The sequence below is a fragment of the Neopsephotus bourkii genome, unplaced genomic scaffold (genome assembly GCF_033783945.1).
Source record: "Neopsephotus bourkii isolate Nb327-2 ecotype Australia unplaced genomic scaffold, CSIRO-AGI_Nbou_v1 NB_1376, whole genome shotgun sequence".
Classification (NCBI taxonomy): Eukaryota; Metazoa; Chordata; class Aves; order Psittaciformes; family Psittacidae; genus Neopsephotus; species Neopsephotus bourkii.
The window spans coordinates 2,308,987-2,328,176 of record NW_026901855.1 but is presented as its reverse complement, the minus strand read 5'-3'; the positions used below and the strand labels follow the sequence as shown (position 1 = coordinate 2,328,176).

Sequence of the window (19,190 nt, the reverse complement as noted above, 5' to 3'; positions counted from 1 at the left end):
TCGTAGGAGGTTGTCCCTGAGGGAGGGACACCTCCCACTACACCAATGATTTAATGAAAGCAACCACTGTTCATCATTATCACCCAGTATGAACGAAGTCATCCCATTAATAACTTATTTCACACCTAAACAGACCCACCTGAGCACCTACCTTCATTACCCGCACCCCGGGTGAGCGCCACCCGCCTGCCGCCCCCCCATCTGCGCGCACGCCACGCGCCTCACGCAGCCCCGGTCCCGCCCCCGCCGTGACGCGCTGCGCGGCGCTGGTCACGTGTGCCGGAGGCGGAGGCCCGGCCCGCCGCACCCGGAGCTGCCGCCATGCCGCTGCCGCTTCCCGGCCGCCCCCGCCTCGGGCAGGCCCCGTTCCCAGCGCTGCTGCTGTTGCTGGCGGTGGTGGTGGGCCCGGCGCGGCCCATCTCCTTCCAGCTACCGGGCAAGGCGCGGAAGTGCCTGCGAGAGGAGATCCACCGCGACACGTTGGTCACGGGCGAGTACGAGATCGGCGCCCCGCCGGGCTCCTCCACCGGACCTTCCGCCAACCTCAAGGTGCGACCGCAGGCGGCGCACGGACAGGCGGGGGGAGGCGGCGGGTGGGGGTAGGCCGTGGCGGGCGGCGTGTCCCCGCCTCCCCGGTCGTGCAGGGGCGGGGCGTGGGGAAGGGTGACGTTCTTCACGCGTGACACGGGCCACGCGTGGGTTCGCGGTGGGCCTGACCTGGGGGAGGGATGGGGCAGGGCTCGCTTTGCGCTGAGGTCCGCCTGCGCCCCCGGGGCTCTGCCGCCGGGGTATGGGGTAGCGGGGAGTGAGGCAGGAGTTTGAGTTGAGCCAAAACCGGTTTTTTTCACCCCAAAGATCTGGTGGCATCCGTTCGGCGTTCGGATTCGACGGCGTCTGGCAGGCCGCACCGCAGTGATAAGCTGCTGGCAGGGTGTGAGGAGGAAGGAGTTACGGTGACGTGGCTTTAAGGGATGGAGCAGCTTGCTGCCAGGGATAGGGCAAATTGGGGGATTAGAAAGCAGGTTTTGGTACACAAAACAGATGTTCCCATCTTAATTTATCACGTCTCACATGGATTTTAAGGAGGCAGGTGTTTGCTGCAGGGAAGAAAATGATCTTAAGGGATCTTTAGGGAGTATAGGTGGAAGGCAGCAGAATATATGTGACTAATATACTTACGTGACAAGCAGCTTTTAAAACTTCAATGGCTTCACTTTAATTCTGTCCACAGTTTGCCTTCCCCAGGCTGTCTTCAAATTCCCCACCTAGCTGAATAAGGGCTTTTTATTTCTCTCTGAGCTCCCAAAGGATTCCAAAGTAAGCGTACAGAGATAAAATAGCATCAGAAGTCTCTCAACTCAATATTATTGGGATCTGAACTCAAGTTGGCCTTCCAGCATCAGCCTACAGACACCTGAAGGCCTTGTGTAATTGGCAGTTGTGCTTGGGAATGGCTAGAAAAGGCTGTTTCTGCAGTCTTGCTTTTTAAAAAACCTTGTTCTGCTGCTCTTACATCATTTGTAAGAGAAAACTTGCCTCTATATAGGCAGAACCAAGCAGTGCTAATGCTTTAACACATTTCTGTGGTATTTGCGTGGTAACGTGCATGTATTTCAGCTCAGTGTGTTCCCAGCTGCCTCTTAACCACCTGGTGATCACGCCTCCTGGTTCTCTGGTTGCCCACTCTTAGATCAACCCATCCCAAAATCTCATTCAAAAACTCACTTTTATGGCAGGACTTGCCTAGGGAGGTGGTGAAGCAATGAATTCCATTCTTGGGTTTTAGTCTGGCTTTGCTGCTGAAGCTGGTATCCAGGTAGGATTGCTCATGGAAGCTCTGTTGTATTCTATCTGTAAAAGAAAAATAAAAGGAAGTCTTGTACTAGTTTGAAAAGCTACAAAGGGTAAACAGTAATGTATGCAATCTTGCTTTTCTTCTTAGTGTTCAGGTGTGCTGTGGCATCCCAGCGTGCTGGGTTTGTTTCAGGTGCTGTAACCCCTCTGCTAGGTGCGTGTTTCGAGTCTGTGCCTGTGTGGGGCAGGTTAGTTCAGGACATCATGACTGCAGGTTGTCTCTCCTCCTGCACCTCATAGCCTGTTTGAGCCACCTGCATCGAGACACCAAATGTAGGAGGCTGGTAGTAAGTTCTGGCTGGGCTTAGTTCGGTTCCTGCCGGTGAGCTCAGTTGTGTACGTGTGACACCCTGCGCTAACAGTGGCACCCTCTGTGTTGGAGGAATCCACAGGCCCTGCCAGCTGGCTGCCGAGGGATGGTGTTGGGGCGGCGGAGGTCCTGCTTGGCCCTGCCACGTGCCCCTGCCCCATTGTCCAGGCGGGTGCTTTGGGGAACTGTCGGGCTGTTTGTCAAGGGCAAACAATGCCCTGTCTGTAGGGGACTGCGTTACCGTAAATAACGTTAGAATAGCATAAAAAATCCCTTTCAGGTCAACTCCCCCACAAGTGTTTTGGCTGGGCTATTCGCAGCATCTCCCTCCCCCACAGGCTCGCCTGAATGGGCCATGTTTTTGGCTGATTTGGGTAATGCTATTCAGTTTTGATGAAAGCAAATAGCAGAGCTTTTACTCTCCAGAATCCTGTTCATGAGCAGGCTATTGCTAGAGCTGCAAAGGGCAAAAATGGATCAAGCTACGTAATATTCTCTAGCTAAAGATTAGCTCTGGTGTCTACAAAGCCCTAAGGGAATGGTGCTCAAAATAATAGCGACATTTGAGAGCTTTCTTCATTGTGTTCTTATGACCACTTCTTGGGGTGGAAAACCCAGTGTGCAGATGATACGGTATCATACTCATGAAGCTAACATCTCAGTTAATCAGGAATGCCCCATTAAATGGTGTGTGCCATATGGCGGCCAGAACACATGCTTTTGCTCTGTGTTTGCATGGTCAAATGTGGACAGTCCTGTACTCCAGTGGGGCCTGCTCACTTGAGCTGTGTGCCTCCAACAGTCTGGTGGCTTCCAGACACGAGGTGGCTTGTGTCTGGTGGCTTGTGGCAGGGGGATGGTAGCACAGCTGCCTGTGCCTGACCACGCAGCATGCTTTCATCTGCACACTGCTTGAACACAGGTAGAGCTCTGAGAGAAACTACGGTGCAGGAGGAGAACGGTGCTCCTCGTTGTTCTCAGATGCTGACAAATACCATATGGTGCAAGGGCAGCTACAGCAAATCCTACAACAGACAATTACGGGATAATCTACATCTAGAGGAAGCTTGTTCCTAAAGTCTTGCCTGCAATGGTTTATATCCTGAGGCATGAGGATTTATATACTTTATTTTTCCTGCCTAATGCAGCCAGTCTCATCCATGTGATAGTCTGTACTTGTTCCCAGTCCAGCAGGCTACTGGCATCAGTGGTATTCCATGGCAGGGAGTTAATTTGGTATTCTAATAAAAATAGCCCTTTTGTGTGGCCTTTGTACAAGGAAACAAGGCTATTTTTCTGTTGCAAAACTGAGTAAAGGGGAATGTCTTACTTACCTTCTCCATACGTACCACAAATAAGTTTGTGTACCTCCATCTTTTATACCTTTAACGTTCCCGAGCTTTTTAGTCTCTTCACCTCTAAGACTTTCAAAGACCCCTACTAACTTCAATGCCCATGTTTTTTCAAACATACTTGTACAAACATAAAGTTGAGAAGAACGGGGAAGCATTACAGTGGAACATGCACTATTGATTTTCATGCAGTATTGTAATACCTTCACTTTTTACCCCTCTCCATGGTCAGAACATTTCAATTGGACAGAGCTTTTAGTTGAGCACAAAGTGTGCACCATGAAACGTGTCCTTTCGGTGAAACATTTTTGTAGACCCTCTGCAGTTTTTGCCTATTCTTGGTAATTTCACAGGCTTAGCACAACACAGTTATTATTCTCTCTGGGTAGTCTGAATTGTTCTCTAAAGTGGCCACTTGTATGGATCTTGGCACTCAAACCTTCCCTGTATAACTCAGGGCCACACTGATGCCTCATTTCTAGAGAATAGATGTGCCCTTCTCCATTTCACCTTCAGGGGAATTAGTCTTTTTTTGTCCCATAAGGCTTTTCCATATCTCTGTTGCTATGGAAATTTATGAATTTTGTTGTACATTTGTCCTGGGTTGAGCAGCCACGACAACATTGAAGGCAATGAGTAATGGTGTGGTTCAGTGAGAGTTCCTATATGTGGTCTCTGTTCAAGGGTTACGGGAGGAAGAGGAATTAGTATGGGTTTTGGGTGTTTATGTTTTTTGTTGGTTGGTTGATTGCTTTTTAGTGGGTTGTTTTATTTTTTGTATAAGAGTCAATAATTCCCTTAGAGGCACTCTTGACTTTGCCAGCTCCTGGAGTGGGGATGAGGAGGGGAGGAATTGATACGGTTGCAAGGAAGGAGGGAAAGTGTTGAAAGGAGAAAGCAGCAGATCCAAAGGGAAGGGTAGGAGAACTCTTCCCGCACAGGCAGCGTGAGCCCGCAGCAGTGAAGCACTGTGGTTCTTACCATCATTGTCTCTCTTGCAGATAACTGACTCAGCTGGGCACATCCTGTATGCCAAGGAGGATGCCACTAAGGGCAAGTTTGCATTCACCACTGAAGACTATGATATGTTTGAGGCCTGCTTTGAGAGCAAGCTTCCTGTGGGTAAGTGAAGTGGAAGGTCTGTTGGCTGTTCCTAGCTTCTGATCACCTAGATATGTGGATTTAGGAGTATGAGTAAAGTGATCCTGAGTGCAGTCCACAGAACACTGGTTGACTTTTAAAGCTGATCTTCAGGAGGATGTCAGCAGTCTCACTGCAGAATATTTACTGTCAGTGTTGTGTCTGAAGTAATCCTCTGTGGCTGTCCTGTAGAGTGCTTGGGTTTTTGCAAGGTGAATTGTGTGCTCTTCCTGCAGAGGTCATCTCAGTTGCAGTAAGTGGCAATACCTGGGAGCAAACCAAACCTTGTTTGCCCTTTTCATGCTTCTGCCCATCTTGCAGTCAAGCAAGGATACTCTTTCTCCCCAGCTCGTTGTCACTCCTCATTTGGAATGTAATCTCTCGATAGTGTATACTTGGCAGGAATCCTGTATTAGGTTAGCAGCCATTTTCTGGGGTTGGGGGTGTGTGTACGGAGAATGTGGCCTTGGTTTGCACCCACAACTGCTCTCTAAGTGGTCAATAAAGGGAAGGGGAAATAAGCAGGATGTCAGCCTTGCATTTATGCTGAGGGATCGTTGCCTAATGAGCACCGAGGCTCATTTCCTGTGAGTGACGCATGTGCTGCTGTTGAGTGGCTGGGCTCAGCCTCAGGACAAACGTGCTGGAAATGGCAAACACGTGGGCTCCAGTCTCATTTGTGGTGGTGTGAGCATGTGCAGGTTTATAGGTGGTCGTATCTTTCCATAATCACTGTCAAGAGTTCTGCTCCCTGGGCCCAGGTTTTCTTAGTTCTTATCCTAAAGATCCCAGAGCCTAAAGATCCCAGAGCAGTTACTAGCAGCATTCCTCATACCTGTTGAAAGACAGTCTCTGTTTTGTTGTTCTGCTCCGCGTACAAGATGCAAATAGTTTGTAAGTTGAAGAGAACTTTCCAGAAAGAGAAGGCTATCTTCTCTGCTGGGATTAGGAAGGCTCTTGCTTATAACACCTCTTCCATAATATTCTACAAATAAGACAGTGACCTCAAATGCTTAGGATTTTGCTTCAAAGGTAGGGCTTCCAAATGCTCTTTAACACATCGAGACATGTAGGCACTAGTGAGTCATCTGGGAGTAACTCATGCTATTTACTGTCCAACACCTGGATATTTGGGAAGTCTCCAGACAGTTCCACAAACCCTTTCATAGCTTCCATGTGATCACACAGCAAAGTGGGAAAGGCTTCTTTCTTTAGTTGTGTCTAGACTCTTTATTTCAGTGCTTGTGACTAGAGGTTTCTTGCCTAGACTGAGTCCCTTATAGTTATTTTGATTGTAGCAAATGTTTATTCCCTGGCTCCTTTGTATTGTTGCAAGTTTGTTTTAAACCTTTCATTATTGATGAGGATGACATATTTCTAAATGCAGTTTCTACCTGATGACCAGTGGGATGTTGAGGTGCCAAAATCTAGAGCTGTTCAATTGAGCAGCTGCGTCCTGTTCTGGAGGCTTCTCTTTAGGAGCTTCCAAGCTGCCAGTTTATTTTTGGACCCAGATGCCCTAAACTCATTGCTAAAGAGAGATGCTGTATAGGGAGTATCTCCAGATTTCCCATCCCTCTGCTGGAAATCAAGGAAGTATTTAGGTAAGGGAGGTGGCACTGTAAGTCTTCATTGCCTGCAGGACGTAGTTATGGTAGGCTGTAAGAAGTAGCCACATTACACATCACAAGAAGTGCCCTGTTTCCTCTCTAAGGTCAGCATGGGAATGGGGAAACTGATCAAGTGCTGTTTTATCCCCGTGTTTCTCTTTAAAGGATTGGATTTTCCTTTTTTTTATTTTTTTTTATTACAGTCTTATCAAGAAAGTGGTCAGGACTTGTAGTGCATCAGTCAAGGAGGATGTTGGTGGAGTACTGGAAGAGGAAAAACTGTTGGTAGAGGAAACCCAGAGCCGTTGGGACCAGAAGGATCTAAGCAACTGGGATTTCTCAATCCTTAACCACAGAAATGAGGAAGGGGAAGTGAGAAGGACTTTTTTGAAGGACTATTTGAAAGGTCTGCCTTGTCAGAGTGGAGCTCTTAGGGTGCTTCTTGGAGCTGTGTTAGCGCAACAAGCTTCTTTCCCCTCTTCCAGGGTGGAAGGGTCCTGTCCCTGACCAGTGTTCCGTTCCCAGGCATACTTACTTTTGCACCATATGCTAATCTTGGAGATGAACAGCCTGGCCTTACTACATGTTCCCCTGAAGGACTTCTCCTGTGTGCAGATCTTTAACCTCTTTGACCCTTCTGTAATCATTCTCTTCCCAAACTTTCTTAAGAGTGTTATGGGTCATTTTATTCTGGTTGAACTGTCCACCTGGCAGTTCAACTATCCTGGTTTTGCAATGACTTTGCAGACTAGGAGCTCCTCTAATTCCAGGAAACAGTTCTGTGCTCATGTGAAATGACCTCTTTAAGAGCACCTGCGGGATGTAGGGATCAGTTTAGTTTATGATCTCTGGGACTTAACTGTTTTTCTCTTTGCTGTTGATCCAGTCTGCTCTGGAGAGCCCAGGCTGCACAATAAGCAGGGAGTTACTGAGGATCTGGTAAGTGTGAAGGGAGCTGCCTAGTGCCTTGGGCTTAGTAAGCTTGTAGAAGAGCAGCTTGAGTTTTTCCAGGCCAGTCCCTGACAATGTTAACCTCTTGCAGAATGTCTGCTTTCCATCCCTTTGCACCCAGCAGCAGCTGTAAGGTTTCTGCTTTCTTACTGCTTCTTGGCAGCTCTCTCTTCCAGCCTGACGAATTAATCCTTCCAGTTCTGTACGCCTGTCCACCAACTTTTTCAGTTTTCTCATCTCTTCCTGGAAGCTCCAGCTTTCCACCCAAGTTGCTGCAATTTAAACAATGCTAAAACAACCCCCTCATTGAACTGTGTGCTTTGAATTTCCCTCTGCAGCTGCTGTTGGCTGTCCTACCTGCCAGTCTCTAGGCATGATGGTATACGTATGGCCTAAGTGGCCAGAACTTGTGGCTGCAGAAAGGAACACTGGGTGGTTGTACACAGCCTGTCTATTGAAGAACAGTGCTGGGATTTTAGTTTGTTTTCACAGTAACCAGACTTTTATAAGAAAATAAAAAAATTCATCCTAATCCTAATTTTCCCATTGGGATCTTGCATACCTGGGTTTGAATTTTGAGCTCCTGTATCCCTCAGGAAACTGAAGAAACATTTTGCAGTTGATATGGACCATCTTGTCAGTAGGTTATTCCATGTTCTCCTAGCAGTAGAAGGTGATGGTGATGATTCTGCTCTGGTGTGTTGAAGAGCTGTTTGGTGGGTAGAGAGAAAATTTGGGGATATTGATTTGAAGATCTGGAGTATCTTCTTTGTTCTGGTTGGAGTGACCCAGTGTAACCTGTACATTGAGTTTGTTTGTGAACTGAGGGGAATGTCCACCTGGCAGCCTCCTAAGGCAAAGTGTGAATATTGGACATGCTCCTGGATAAAGACTTTGAAATTCATGGTGTAAGTGAATTCAGACCTTGTGTTTGCTGGCAGTTAGCTGAGGACAACTGTATGCCCCAATGTGCAGGGGTTTCGGAATGTGTTACGTACAGATATTTCCCTGGTGGGTGGTATAGTAGAATACTGTACTCGGCTCCGCTGACACGCTGCATTCTTTAGGGTATATCATATGCGTAGCCTAAATATAGATACATATTTTTTCCCCCTCTTGTGAATGTTCTCAGATGTGGCAGTTTATAGCAGTTAAAAGAAGCTATTAGCTGTAGCTGTCCCTGGCTTGGAGGCTACAACCTTAAAAGATACCTGCTGTGCTGCTGATTGCAGCCCTATCCTCCTTGCTGTTCATGCAGCTCCTGATGACAGTTCTCTGAAGTGATGCTTTCTCAGCTTCAGAAGCCTCTTCCCATCTCAGGGTTTGCATTAGCAGTGTGGGTCTCAGACTTCCAGGCTGTTCTTTTCCTGAAAAGATGTATTGGTAAAGGAATTACTTTTGTTTCTGCAGATACTGCAGCATCTGAGTGTCAGTAGTCCCCATATGCCATATTCCTCAATTGGAGCATTTAGCTTCTGCTCCTTTGAATGTAAAACCATTTTACAACCCCAGTAACCTTGACAAGTTGCTGGTGTACTTCCTGCTAGGAAAAATGTGGGCTTCCCAATTGAATATTTGTCCCTCTGGTGACTTGTCCTTTGCCAGGCTGTCTTGTAGCAGCTGGTATTCGTCTTCTAATCTCTGCAGTTTTTGCAGTGATTTGCATCCTCTACACACTTAGCACTTTTAGTTACAGCTTGTTCTCATTATCTTTGTGAGGCTCTCCTTCAGCCAGGATTTATTGTGAAGCCTCTGTATTTTTAGGCTGTGCTGTGCTGCCTCCGCACTTAGCTGCAGACATGGAGGGAGGGGAGTGATGTTGTGAGCTCTTCCTTAGTGGTGGGGAGAGCTGGTGATTTCCTGGCAGGCTGAATGCTTCACACAATGAATCCTTTCATTATGTTTCCAGGAACAGGGAGGATGCCGGACCAGCTTGTGATTCTGGATATGAAGCATGGAGTTGAAGCAAAGAACTACGAGGAGGTATGTCCCCTGGCTGCCTGCACTGCAGGCTCCCTTTTCCCAGCACTCACGTGATGCCATTTGTGGATCTGGGGCTCATGATGGGAAGCTGTTTTCCCAGCGGTGATGAAAGCCAGCTTGCAACCTACAATTCCAGTGAAGCTTTGTGTGTTAGGGGAGAACAAAAAAAAAAGGACAGACATCAACTGAAATTAATTCTGTACTCTGGGGACTGGAGCTTAATGTGTGAATTTCTTTGCTAGAACAGAGTGACCCAGCTTCTGGGCATAGGCATTAGAAGCAAAACGAGACAGAGATCTAAAATGCCCAGCAGTGGGGGGCATTTTTGGTTAATATCAGACCATCCTAAAGGTCAGGTTATGTAGTTCTTGTTCTTCCTGACTGTAAGATATACTGGCTTAACAGCCCTGAAATGGCACTTGTGCGTTGCTAAGGACTAGCATATGTGTAAGTGCATCAATATAGTGGTGTTTGGCAGAGTAGTAGCTGGTGTGAAATGAGTATTTGGTTTGAAGGCATGACATTGCAAGTAGGCATAAAGCCTAAATATTTCTGCCCTAGGAGGACATGCCTTTCTTAGACTCAAAAGCCAGCTGTGTGGAGTAGCAGTTGATCTGTGGCTGGGACAGTCCCGGCTGGTTTAGATGATAAATGCTGATAGCTGCTGCTGATGCTTTTGGCTCACTAGAACTTGGGGTCAGTCAGCTCACAGCACAGAGCTTGTGTCTGAGAAAATGAGAGCTGTTGGTGGAGAAAGATTCCTGCAAATGCCTGCTGGGTCCACTGCACAGAATAGTGTGGGAGATGCCTTGGGGAGGGCACTGGGCGGCAGAGGAGGCTGTGTATGGTGTCAGTTGGAAAAAGAGTTTCTGAGATAGTCATGCTGGACTTCTTACAAGCTTTTGACCTTTGGGCTGGCTGGTCCTGTGTGGCTTATGTCACTCTAGAGCACATCCTATGTGGAGAGTAAGAAAGTGCTTGGAGTCAGGGAGCAGCAGAGCAATTGTTGCCTAAGTCAGTCTAGAGCACATCCTACATGGAGGGTAAAGCAGCAGTTGGGGTCAGGGCAAAGCAGAGCAGTCCTTGGGCCAGCTGTCTGGCCACCAGCTACTGCAGGATTACAAGATGTTGAAATCTCATGGGATGACCCCTAACAGCATAACTGGATTGTGATGTCTACTGGTAAAGAATCTCTTTAAATACAACCCCACAGCATACTCTGAGTTATGTTATTGTAGTGCTACCTACAAGCATTGTCCCTATGCAGAAAGGTTCTCTTATGCTCATTTATCTGCATACTTACTGGTTGTAATGATAAAACTTACTGGAATAAAAGTAGTTATCTGTTACCCATGTCACTGTAGTGAGATGGATGGAAAAGGTCCATGTACAAAAAAGAACTTAGACTTTCAGTCCCACCTGATACCAAATGCAGATCTCGGCAGTACTGGCAAGCATCCTTGGCTTGTGAGGACCTCTCAGAGTGGAAGACTGTTAAGCCTTGTTGAGCAGCGTGTCTCAGACTGGGTTAGTGTTTATACAGCTGCTGTGGATGTTTAGCCACACTGCTTTGCAGTGTGTTTTCTTCTTTTCATCCTCTCTCTCCCAAGGCTGCTGTAGTATTCATGGGTTTTGACTTGACAGGTTGCTGTAAGGCCTTGGAGGGCAGGACTGTTGCTTGGTTGTCTTTCCTGGAATTGCTGCATTTTTGAGTCTTTTGCTTGTGATGCTCATCTGTTGTAAGGTACCAGAGACCTGTCTTTCCCACCCAGTTCTTGTTGAGTTACTGTAAGGAGTTGAGCAAGGGTCACTGGTACTGTCCTGCTTGTACATGGATATATGCAGTGAGAGGAGGGCTGGTGTTCAAGTCTGGCTTCGTAAGATCCAGACATTCTTGAGCAAAGCAACTGGGAGAGTGAGTTGAGTTAGAAAACCTAACTGCATGGCAGTGTCATACCTTAGTTCTCTGGGGTAGGGAATCACTTTATCCATTCAGTAAGTGGAAATGAAATGAAGGAAAAGACTTCAGAAGGCACAAAGAAGGTTTAATGATCTAGGTTCCTTTCCAGATCAGCTGCTCCTTGTCAATTCTTGGCTATTGGCTATAGTATGGAAGAGTTAGGCTTTGACAGATCTTTTGAGTTGCCCCTTAGAAGTTTAGTGGCATTGTTGTCTCAGCTGTTCTGGTGGTCCAGATGTTCCTTCTAGGATGATGGTGTGCTGCCCTCATGGTGGGCTGTTTACAAAATCCATTGGAGCAGTTGTGCATATTGGTTTCACTAGGGATGGAAGATGTTCCAGGTACGTCTTGGAGTACACGTAGGACTAAAAATAGCCATCAGATGTTTCACGCCTATTCAGAGGAGCTGAAGGGATGCACGATAGAGCAGACAAGCCTTGTTTTTTCCCGGTGTAACCTTTGTAGCTTTCTGTGAATGTGGAAAAGTGCCCTCCAGGAAGATAATGGAGCCAGTCAGTGGGGGGTTACTTGTCAGTATAGCTGCCAGAGACATTGTGTGTGTTACAGACCCTTTGTTCTAGCTGTATCGGCAGTCAGGGCCATAGACATGCTTACACTGGTGGCAGCAAAGCTCTGTGGGCAGGTAGGTGTCCAGCCCACAGGACTTACTTAGTGCAACCTGTTGGCTAGAAAGCAGGAGGGGTTTAACTTTGTTTCCTACCCCTCCTCACAAACGCACTCTGAACTGACACTGCTGTGCTGGCAGAGCTGTGACATACAGCTTGCCTCAGCACAAAAGTCCTCAGATGACTGCTTGGTGGCCTGCAGCTTGCCAGGATATGTGTGTCATGTGAAGACCCTTCAGTGAAATGGCTGATGAGCTAGCACTGGTCATGAGCATCTCTTCAGATGGGCTCTGATGCCCAGGCAGCTGCCACTGGAAGTGACATTTCGGGGATGCCTGCACAGTGAGCACCCTGTTGCCTTCCTGTCAGCATGGACCACTAAGGGATGCCATCCTGCGGCTTATGTCTGAGGAATCCTGTACGGCTTTGGGACTGGTGGTGAGCTGCATGTGCTCTGTGTGTTTTCTGTAGCGCATCTTTCTTCTGCTGCATTACTTAGGGACACAGCATCTGACCTTCATGGTGGGGGCCTGTCACATGTTGGTAATGGTGACAAATTCTACCCCAGAACGAGAGTTACCTAAACTCTACGCTGTAGCAGTGGCAGGAATTGCAAGTTAGCTTCCTTTGAGTAACGTCGTCACAGATTTTACATAACATGTAGTCAGGTTACAGCCAGGGCTGGGGAAGGGACATGTTCAGCTTTCAATAGTTGCTGTTGTGGACTGTGTCTTCTAATTTAATTTCCTCTGGATTCTTACTTTTGGATACAAGTCTGTGAATAGTAGGTCTGTGGGTTGCGTGTTCTGCACAGAAATGGTCTCCTATAAAACCCGTTTTTAGGAGGGAAGTGTATTTTTTCTTTGACGCTGGCTCAACTGAAGCCTGTCCCATAAGTATTCCAGCAGCGTCACCTGGTGGCTTGAGGCAGATGGAGCACCTCGTAGCTGCGTGGAACCTACCGAGAGGATTTGCTGCCCTTGAGGTTATCAGCCTAAGTGATAAAAGCCCTGAGCTTTTGTGGGTGTAATCAAACAACTGCCTCTGGGAGTCAGACTTTCTGGGGCATGTGGCAACAGTTAGCAAAGGGAGTCTCAGTGCTAATACCCTGTGTGCCTGTAGAACAATGTCATATGCGTATGTAAGTTAGTCACCTGTATCTCAGTCTCTGACTTGTATTCACTGGAGCTTTAGTCATGTGGCAAGCTCTTCTACCCACTCCTCAGAAGACAACTGTGAATAAGCTAACATTAGGCCGAATAAGGAAGAAATGTGCTTGTGTGCATACTGTGCTTCTCTGTTGTGTAGGAGGAGTAGTAGGAAAGTGTGTTTCAGAGAACAGGTGGGAGAAGTGATAGTGTTTTATGCAATGGTAGTTTCTGGGTTGTAGAGGTGTTTCCCTAGGGGAAGGATGCCCCAAATCTGTACTGGGTGAGAAGGAGTGTTTCAAACTGGCAGTAAAAACCCATGTGGGAGCTTTTGGTTTTGGCTCAATGATTGCCTGACTCTTCTGTTTTCTAGATTGCTAAAGTGGAGAAGTTGAAGCCTCTGGAAGTAGAATTGAGGCGCCTGGAAGATCTTTCAGAATCTATTGTTAATGACTTTGCTTACATGAAGAAACGAGAAGAGGAGATGAGGGATACAAATGGTAAGAGACTGTTGCACCTTCAGAGGCATGGAGCTCTCGGACTCCTTACTTCTGCTGAATGTATTTTTAGGACAGAATTTGAAGACGAAGCAATTATAATGGTCTTTCCTTGTTCTGTTCCCTAGTAAGGGAAACCTGCTGATATTTCTCTTTCTGAAGCAGTCACTGAGTCTTGTGTGTCCCACCTCTAGAAATAATTTCTTTCTGTCTCCATTCTTAATGTGAATTACTCCGTGCCATTTAATCTTGCCTGTTAACCTCAGTTTCACCTTGTTATCCTCTTTTTGTTTCCTCTGCTTTTATTCTCAAGTATTGCTACTGCTTCAGTGCCCTTGCCTTCATGCTGTATGATCTAGAATCATAGAACCAACTAGTCTGGAAAAGATCACCAAGTCCAGCCTTTACCCCAGTACTGCCAAATCCACCACTAACCATGTGACTGAGGGCCTTATCTGCATGGCTTTTGAACACTTCCAGGGATGGTGATTCCACCACTGCCCTGGGCAGCCTGTGCCAATGCCCAGCTACCCTCTCTGAATAAAGTTTTCACAATATCCAATCTGCACCTCCCCTGCCACAGCTTGAGGCCGTTACCTCGTATCTTGCCTTTGAGGGGTGGGAAGAGAAGATTCTGGGAGCTTTGCCCTCTGGAGGCGCATCCTGCAGTGTCAGACTCCCATTAATGGTTTGTTGTCTGTTTCAGAGTCGACGAACACCCGGGTCCTGTACTTCAGCATTTTCTCCATGTGCTGTCTCATTGGACTGGCCACCTGGCAAGTTTTCTACCTGCGCCGCTTCTTCAAGGCCAAGAAACTGATTGAGTAAAGGAGCAAGTCCTCCTCCCCCTCCTCTCAAGACCCAGCTGGACACCGCTGGGACACAGCTATGGCCCCTGGAGCCATATCACAGATGATACCCACTGATCGGCACTTTTCTGCAGGAACTTGGACCCTAAAGGGGAGGGGAGCCTGAACATCAGAGGCAACGGGGGACTTGTGAAATCCTGTTGGATGTTGAGGGTGGGGGAGGTTGTGATGGGTTTGGGTATTCCTGGGGCAGCGATTAAATAATAAAAAAACAATGTTTCCATGACAGCTGCAGCAAGCTTTTTGCGCTGTCTGTTCTCCTTTTATAATCTTGGCTTGATGATGTCTCCCATCTCTCTGTGACTGTAGTGTTATTCTGAGCCACTTGACCCTGCTGAGCTCTTTAGTTGCCATGCAGCTAGCATGGGCAGAGTGGGGGACCCTTTGTTCTGACTGGCTGGGATCTAAGCCTCGTGTAAATGGAGGTGAGTGCAAAGCAATAGGATTCATCATTCCAGCAGGGCCTGAGGATAGAGGGAGGTCCAAGGTTTGGTCCCTGTTGTGGACCTCTGTGTTTCTCCCTGTGGGAGCTGGTGTCTTTGTGCTGACAGGTCAGGGCACTTGAGTTACAGTGGTTCAGTCTGGAGGAGGGGGAGCCTTGGAAGGAGGGGTTGGGAGCATGTTTGAGTGTGAAAAGGAGAAGCCTGCTTTGCTCAAATATGCTGTCCAGCCTTGGTCCTGCCATTGCTCCACATGTTTGTCTTTGATTTGCCTCTCTTGGTCTGAAATGATACAGCAGCTTTCCTGAAAGCCTTGGTCAGGGATGGCCTTTTGTGCAGACAGGAGGCCTCAGTCAAATACAGTCACAGAGCAAATAGGAGCAGGTTATGCTAGGAAACATGGTCTTTCAATGAACAGGAGACTTTTTTCCATCTAACTGGGTAGTGTTTATCCAGCAGGCAGCTGGCTGAATCTTACTTTCTGAGACCTCAAAGCAAGGTGGGATGCTGCTCGTATGAACCATGAGGGCCTGTACCCTGCATTGAGGTCTGAAGGGTGCAAGGTGCTTTGCAGGTTGGCAGAGGAGACAGAAGAATGTGGATGAAGTCAAAGAAGCAGCACAGGGTAAGAATAAGCTAATTCTGTGTCTGAGGGGAGTCTGAACTCTGCCCTTGACAGAATTGTTCTAATTCTATAATTCTCCTATGCGGTACTACAGAGAGAGCAAGCAGCTGCTTGTTGGACCTCAGCTGTCCAAATGCCATGATGTTAAATAAGCCAGGTTGGGAAGAAACAGGCAGGTTCACTTCCTGGACCTGTTGTGCTGCAGTTTTTAGGCAGTGATTGAAATTCTGTCACCTTATTTGCATTGCTTCAGAGCAGGTGGTTCAGCAGCAACAGCATTGTGGTGTCCTGTGCCTAAGACACTTCTGGCTGGAGAAGGGGTTGTCATGGCCCTGCACCCAGCCTATCATTTTGAAAAATAGCATGGATTTATAATTTCAGATCTGAATCTGATCTATTGCTGGGAAGGAAACAGTTGCCTAGGGTGAGGCAATGGGAAAGAGGATGGAAAGATGACTTCTTGTCATCTAAATACATCAGTACTTTGCCTCCATTTGCCATTGCCAAGTTCCTGGAGTTTAGTTCCACTGGCAAGTGCTTAGATTGCTTTTAATTTGTTTCTTTTTTGATAAAGCCATATTAAGAACCCAAGTCCTCTCCTTTGCCCTTGCATCCGAGTTTATCCTTGTACATTTTGAAAGCTGTTACAGTGCAGAACAGCAGCGATGCCACCAGAGTGAATTACAGAAGTCATTTGAAGGTAGTTTTAGGTCCTACAGTTTGAAGCCTGAGATCTGTTAAGGTTTTGTTTTTGTTTTTATATAACTTGAAAGGACAGTACAAGAAAGGGACTTTTCCAGATTTAACTGTTTTGATATGCTCTCCCCGTCCTTATCTGAATACAGAGATATCTTTATCTTAAAAATGGTGGTGAGGCCTTAAGTTCCCCAGGTGACTGTTACACTATCATTGTCCTGGTGTTACGTTTTCATCTCCACTGTACCAGTGTGGTTACTGGGGAGCAGGTGAGGGGGCTGGTGTGGATTTACCTGTAATAACTGTAATGGTTGGGGGATTTTTGTCAATTTTCTCAAATAAAGTTTCTTTTGGGAGAACCAACCCACCTTGGTTGTCTGTGTGAGTCTGTGCACGTTCCTGTGCAAGCTGACGTGTTGCAGTATGCAGCCCCCCTCGCAAGCCTTTGGGTTTCTGGAGCCACAAATTTCAAAGGAGTTTTGAGAATTCCAGGCTTTGGAAACCTACTGGCTGTTCCAGCTTCTCTGCTGGGTGCGACCAGCACAGTAGAGGTGTCTCAGGTTACCATTTGTTGCCTTTCTTTTCCCCTCCTTGCAGTTACATACCTCTATGTGGAGGAATTTAGAGGCTGATAGTGAAACAGGGCTGGTGCTCTAGAGCACAGATCCTGGGTTTCTCCATCAGCTCCTTAAGACAAATGGAATTAACTGTTGGGTTTGTGCTTTAATGGGAATTTTAAGTTGTTGCAAAGATGAGTTGGGCATGTGTGAGGGGCACATGCTCACTGAAGAGAGTGGCTAAATATTTACTGGACTGCCGTCAGATCTCTGCTGAGCCTGTGAGCCTTTGGTCATGCAGTAACCAAGTAACATATGCCACATAACAGGACTCTGGGCACATGAGTGCTACGTAACTTGTTAGTATTATCAGGGAGGATTTAAAGAAGGGAAATTCCCAGATCTTTGGATAAGGATTAGCCTTTGCAAGTTCTTTCACGAATGAATGTTTGAGCATGTGAAATTGTACAGCTGTTGTCATGCGGTAGGTTTGTGGTGTGTCTGGGCTGTTTTACAGCACTCTGCATGCAGAGCTAGTGTCTTCATTCCATTTCACTTCTGGGAAGCAGGTTAAAGATGAACTGTTGCAGATACTTGGGTCTGAGCCCATCTTTGTGTGTGACAGATGCACCACTGCTAAATCTATAACTGCCTGTAGCAAACTGCCTCAGACGTTTCCAGCCTCTTCCACCCACTTACCAATGTGACTAACGATGTAATTATCACACTACTTAATACCACGAGTGAACATTCCTGAGTAAGGCTTATCTCAGTGTATTCCCCCTCCTGCAATGCCAGCATAGGCTGTACCCTGTACAAAGTACCTGCTGCAGCTGTCTGTGTGCACATGTGAGGGGATAAGCATTTTACACACTCTGTTGCTCATTTCTTAGAAGCTGCTCAGGTATGTGAGAAACAGCCCACCACTTGTGTTGTTTCCTGACTGGCACATTAGGGACTTACAACTCAAACTAGTTTGGCAACTGGCTGGTGAGACCATGAGGGGGACTCCTGCCTGTGCACTGCACACGGTCTTACAGCAGAGGTTTGAGAAAGCAGTGTGGCTTCTCCTCACCCCTGCCAGTTCATGGGATGTATTTCTGTCTCTCTCATCTTTACCTGTATCCCTCTGCTATACTTTGTCTTTCAGCTGCCTGGGAAGGCCTTGCCTTTAGTGAACAAAGTCTCTGGGAAATTAACTTCCCACATGCTGAAGGTGGCTTTTTGGGAAGGAAAGAGCACAAACCTGACATGGGTATGTTTATCACAAGAGAAAAATGCAGGGTCTGGTGAAGACTGCAGGAGTTCAGGGTTGGAAGTTTCGTCTGCTGCCCCTTCACCTGGAAAATTTGCCAGGCATGTGATTATTCTGTTGTTCCTCCCCTCGACTACTACTGCTGGCAGTGTGGTGGCTCTGGCAGGGCTGCCCTTCTCTGGGGAAGGTGGAAGGAGCAGAGGATTTAAGGGAAAAACTGCCTGTCAGCATTTCTTGGACCTTTTTATTAACTTGAAACATGTGAGCCCAAGCTTTTGCTGTAACACTAAAACACTTGCCTTTGCCCAGCAGTGTTTGAAGGAAGCCTGTTTTGCTTTGCACTGGCAAGGACAAGGAGTTGCTCTGTTTCAGCTGCAGCTGAAGAGACTCAAACTTTCTCCAAAATGGCTATTACAGATGCCTGGTTGCTCCTGTTGCGAGATGTCCATGTGGTTTACCACCTTAAGGCATTAGCTTGTGCACTTCCAGCTTGCTGACACAGCCTGCCAGAGGACCTGTGATCTCCAGGTGTGTTCCAGTGATCTTTGTTACGAGGATCGTTCATTTAGCTCATGTTTGGGAAAAGCTGCCATATCCAGAAGGACCCATCTGACATTTATTTCAGTTTTTGCAATAAAATGTGCAGGTTGAATAACTTCCTTTGGGGGCATGTTACTCAAAAAAGGTAATGACAAAACCATGCTCACGTTGCTCTGTCTCACTGCTGTGGTTTCCTGTCAATTTCCTTTCAGGGCTGATATTCCTGAGGTATCTTTTCCCTGAGCTTTCAAGTCAGACACATTATACAGTCTTTGCATAAGCTGCACCAGGACATTCTGTTGGAATTGTAATGAGATGAAATTGGCCTTTCTTGGTTACTTGGGGATGCTGTTCTTACAGCTACCATGCAGGTGAGGCAAGCAGAGAGGAGGGCATGCTAGTATTTTCCAGCTCACATTACAGCTCTCGTCTGATATGCTGCAGAGCTTTAACGCTCTAGGGTTTTCTCACCTATACCAGCTGCTTGGTCTTTTATTTCCCCTTCAATATATGTTGTTTGCATAATCTTCTGTCATCTGTAAGGTAGTTGCTATCTCGTGGTGTTTCTTAATTATAATTAATTATGTAGATGCCTCGTCACTTCTTACTTTCCAGCGTGGGCTTCTCTTTCCTTGTCTTAGTAATATAATCAATATATTGTCTTAACTCTGAAAACCATGAATGAGATCTTTGAACTAGGGCAGGTAGTTGCTACGATTTAGTTTAAATAACTTTAAAGTGTTCCTACCCTTACCCAAATTCATGCTACGTTCATGT

General features: G+C 46.9%; 2 protein-coding genes across 3 annotated transcripts in view; both read left to right on the top strand.

The window, feature by feature from the left end:
- Positions 1 to 19,190, top strand: part of ACYP1 (acylphosphatase 1) — a 428,968-nt gene that overhangs the window by 377,770 nt on the left and 32,008 nt on the right. The gene's annotated exons all lie outside the window — the stretch shown is intronic.
- Positions 265 to 16,428, top strand: TMED10 (transmembrane p24 trafficking protein 10). Its single transcript, XM_061367405.1, has 5 exons — positions 265 to 549; positions 4,518 to 4,638; positions 9,127 to 9,200; positions 13,308 to 13,434; positions 14,138 to 16,428. The coding sequence occupies exons 1-5, from the start codon at positions 322 to 324 to the stop codon at positions 14,257 to 14,259; spliced, it is 672 nt and encodes a 223-aa protein (XP_061223389.1). The 5' UTR covers positions 265 to 321; the 3' UTR covers positions 14,260 to 16,428.

What these genes read in the sequence shown, in the direction of transcription:
- TMED10 (XM_061367405.1), top strand. Translation starts at nt 322, where the DNA reads ATGCCGCTGCCGCTTCCCGGCCGCCCCCGCCTCGGGCAGGCCCCGTTC. An exon ending in AAGCAAAGAACTACGAGGAG is followed by an intron (nt 9,201 to 13,307) that starts GTATGTCCCCTG and finishes TCTGTTTTCTAG; the next exon opens with ATTGCTAAAGTGGAGAAGTT. An exon ending in GGAGATGAGGGATACAAATG is followed by an intron (nt 13,435 to 14,137) that starts GTAAGAGACTGT and finishes TGTCTGTTTCAG; the next exon opens with AGTCGACGAACACCCGGGTC.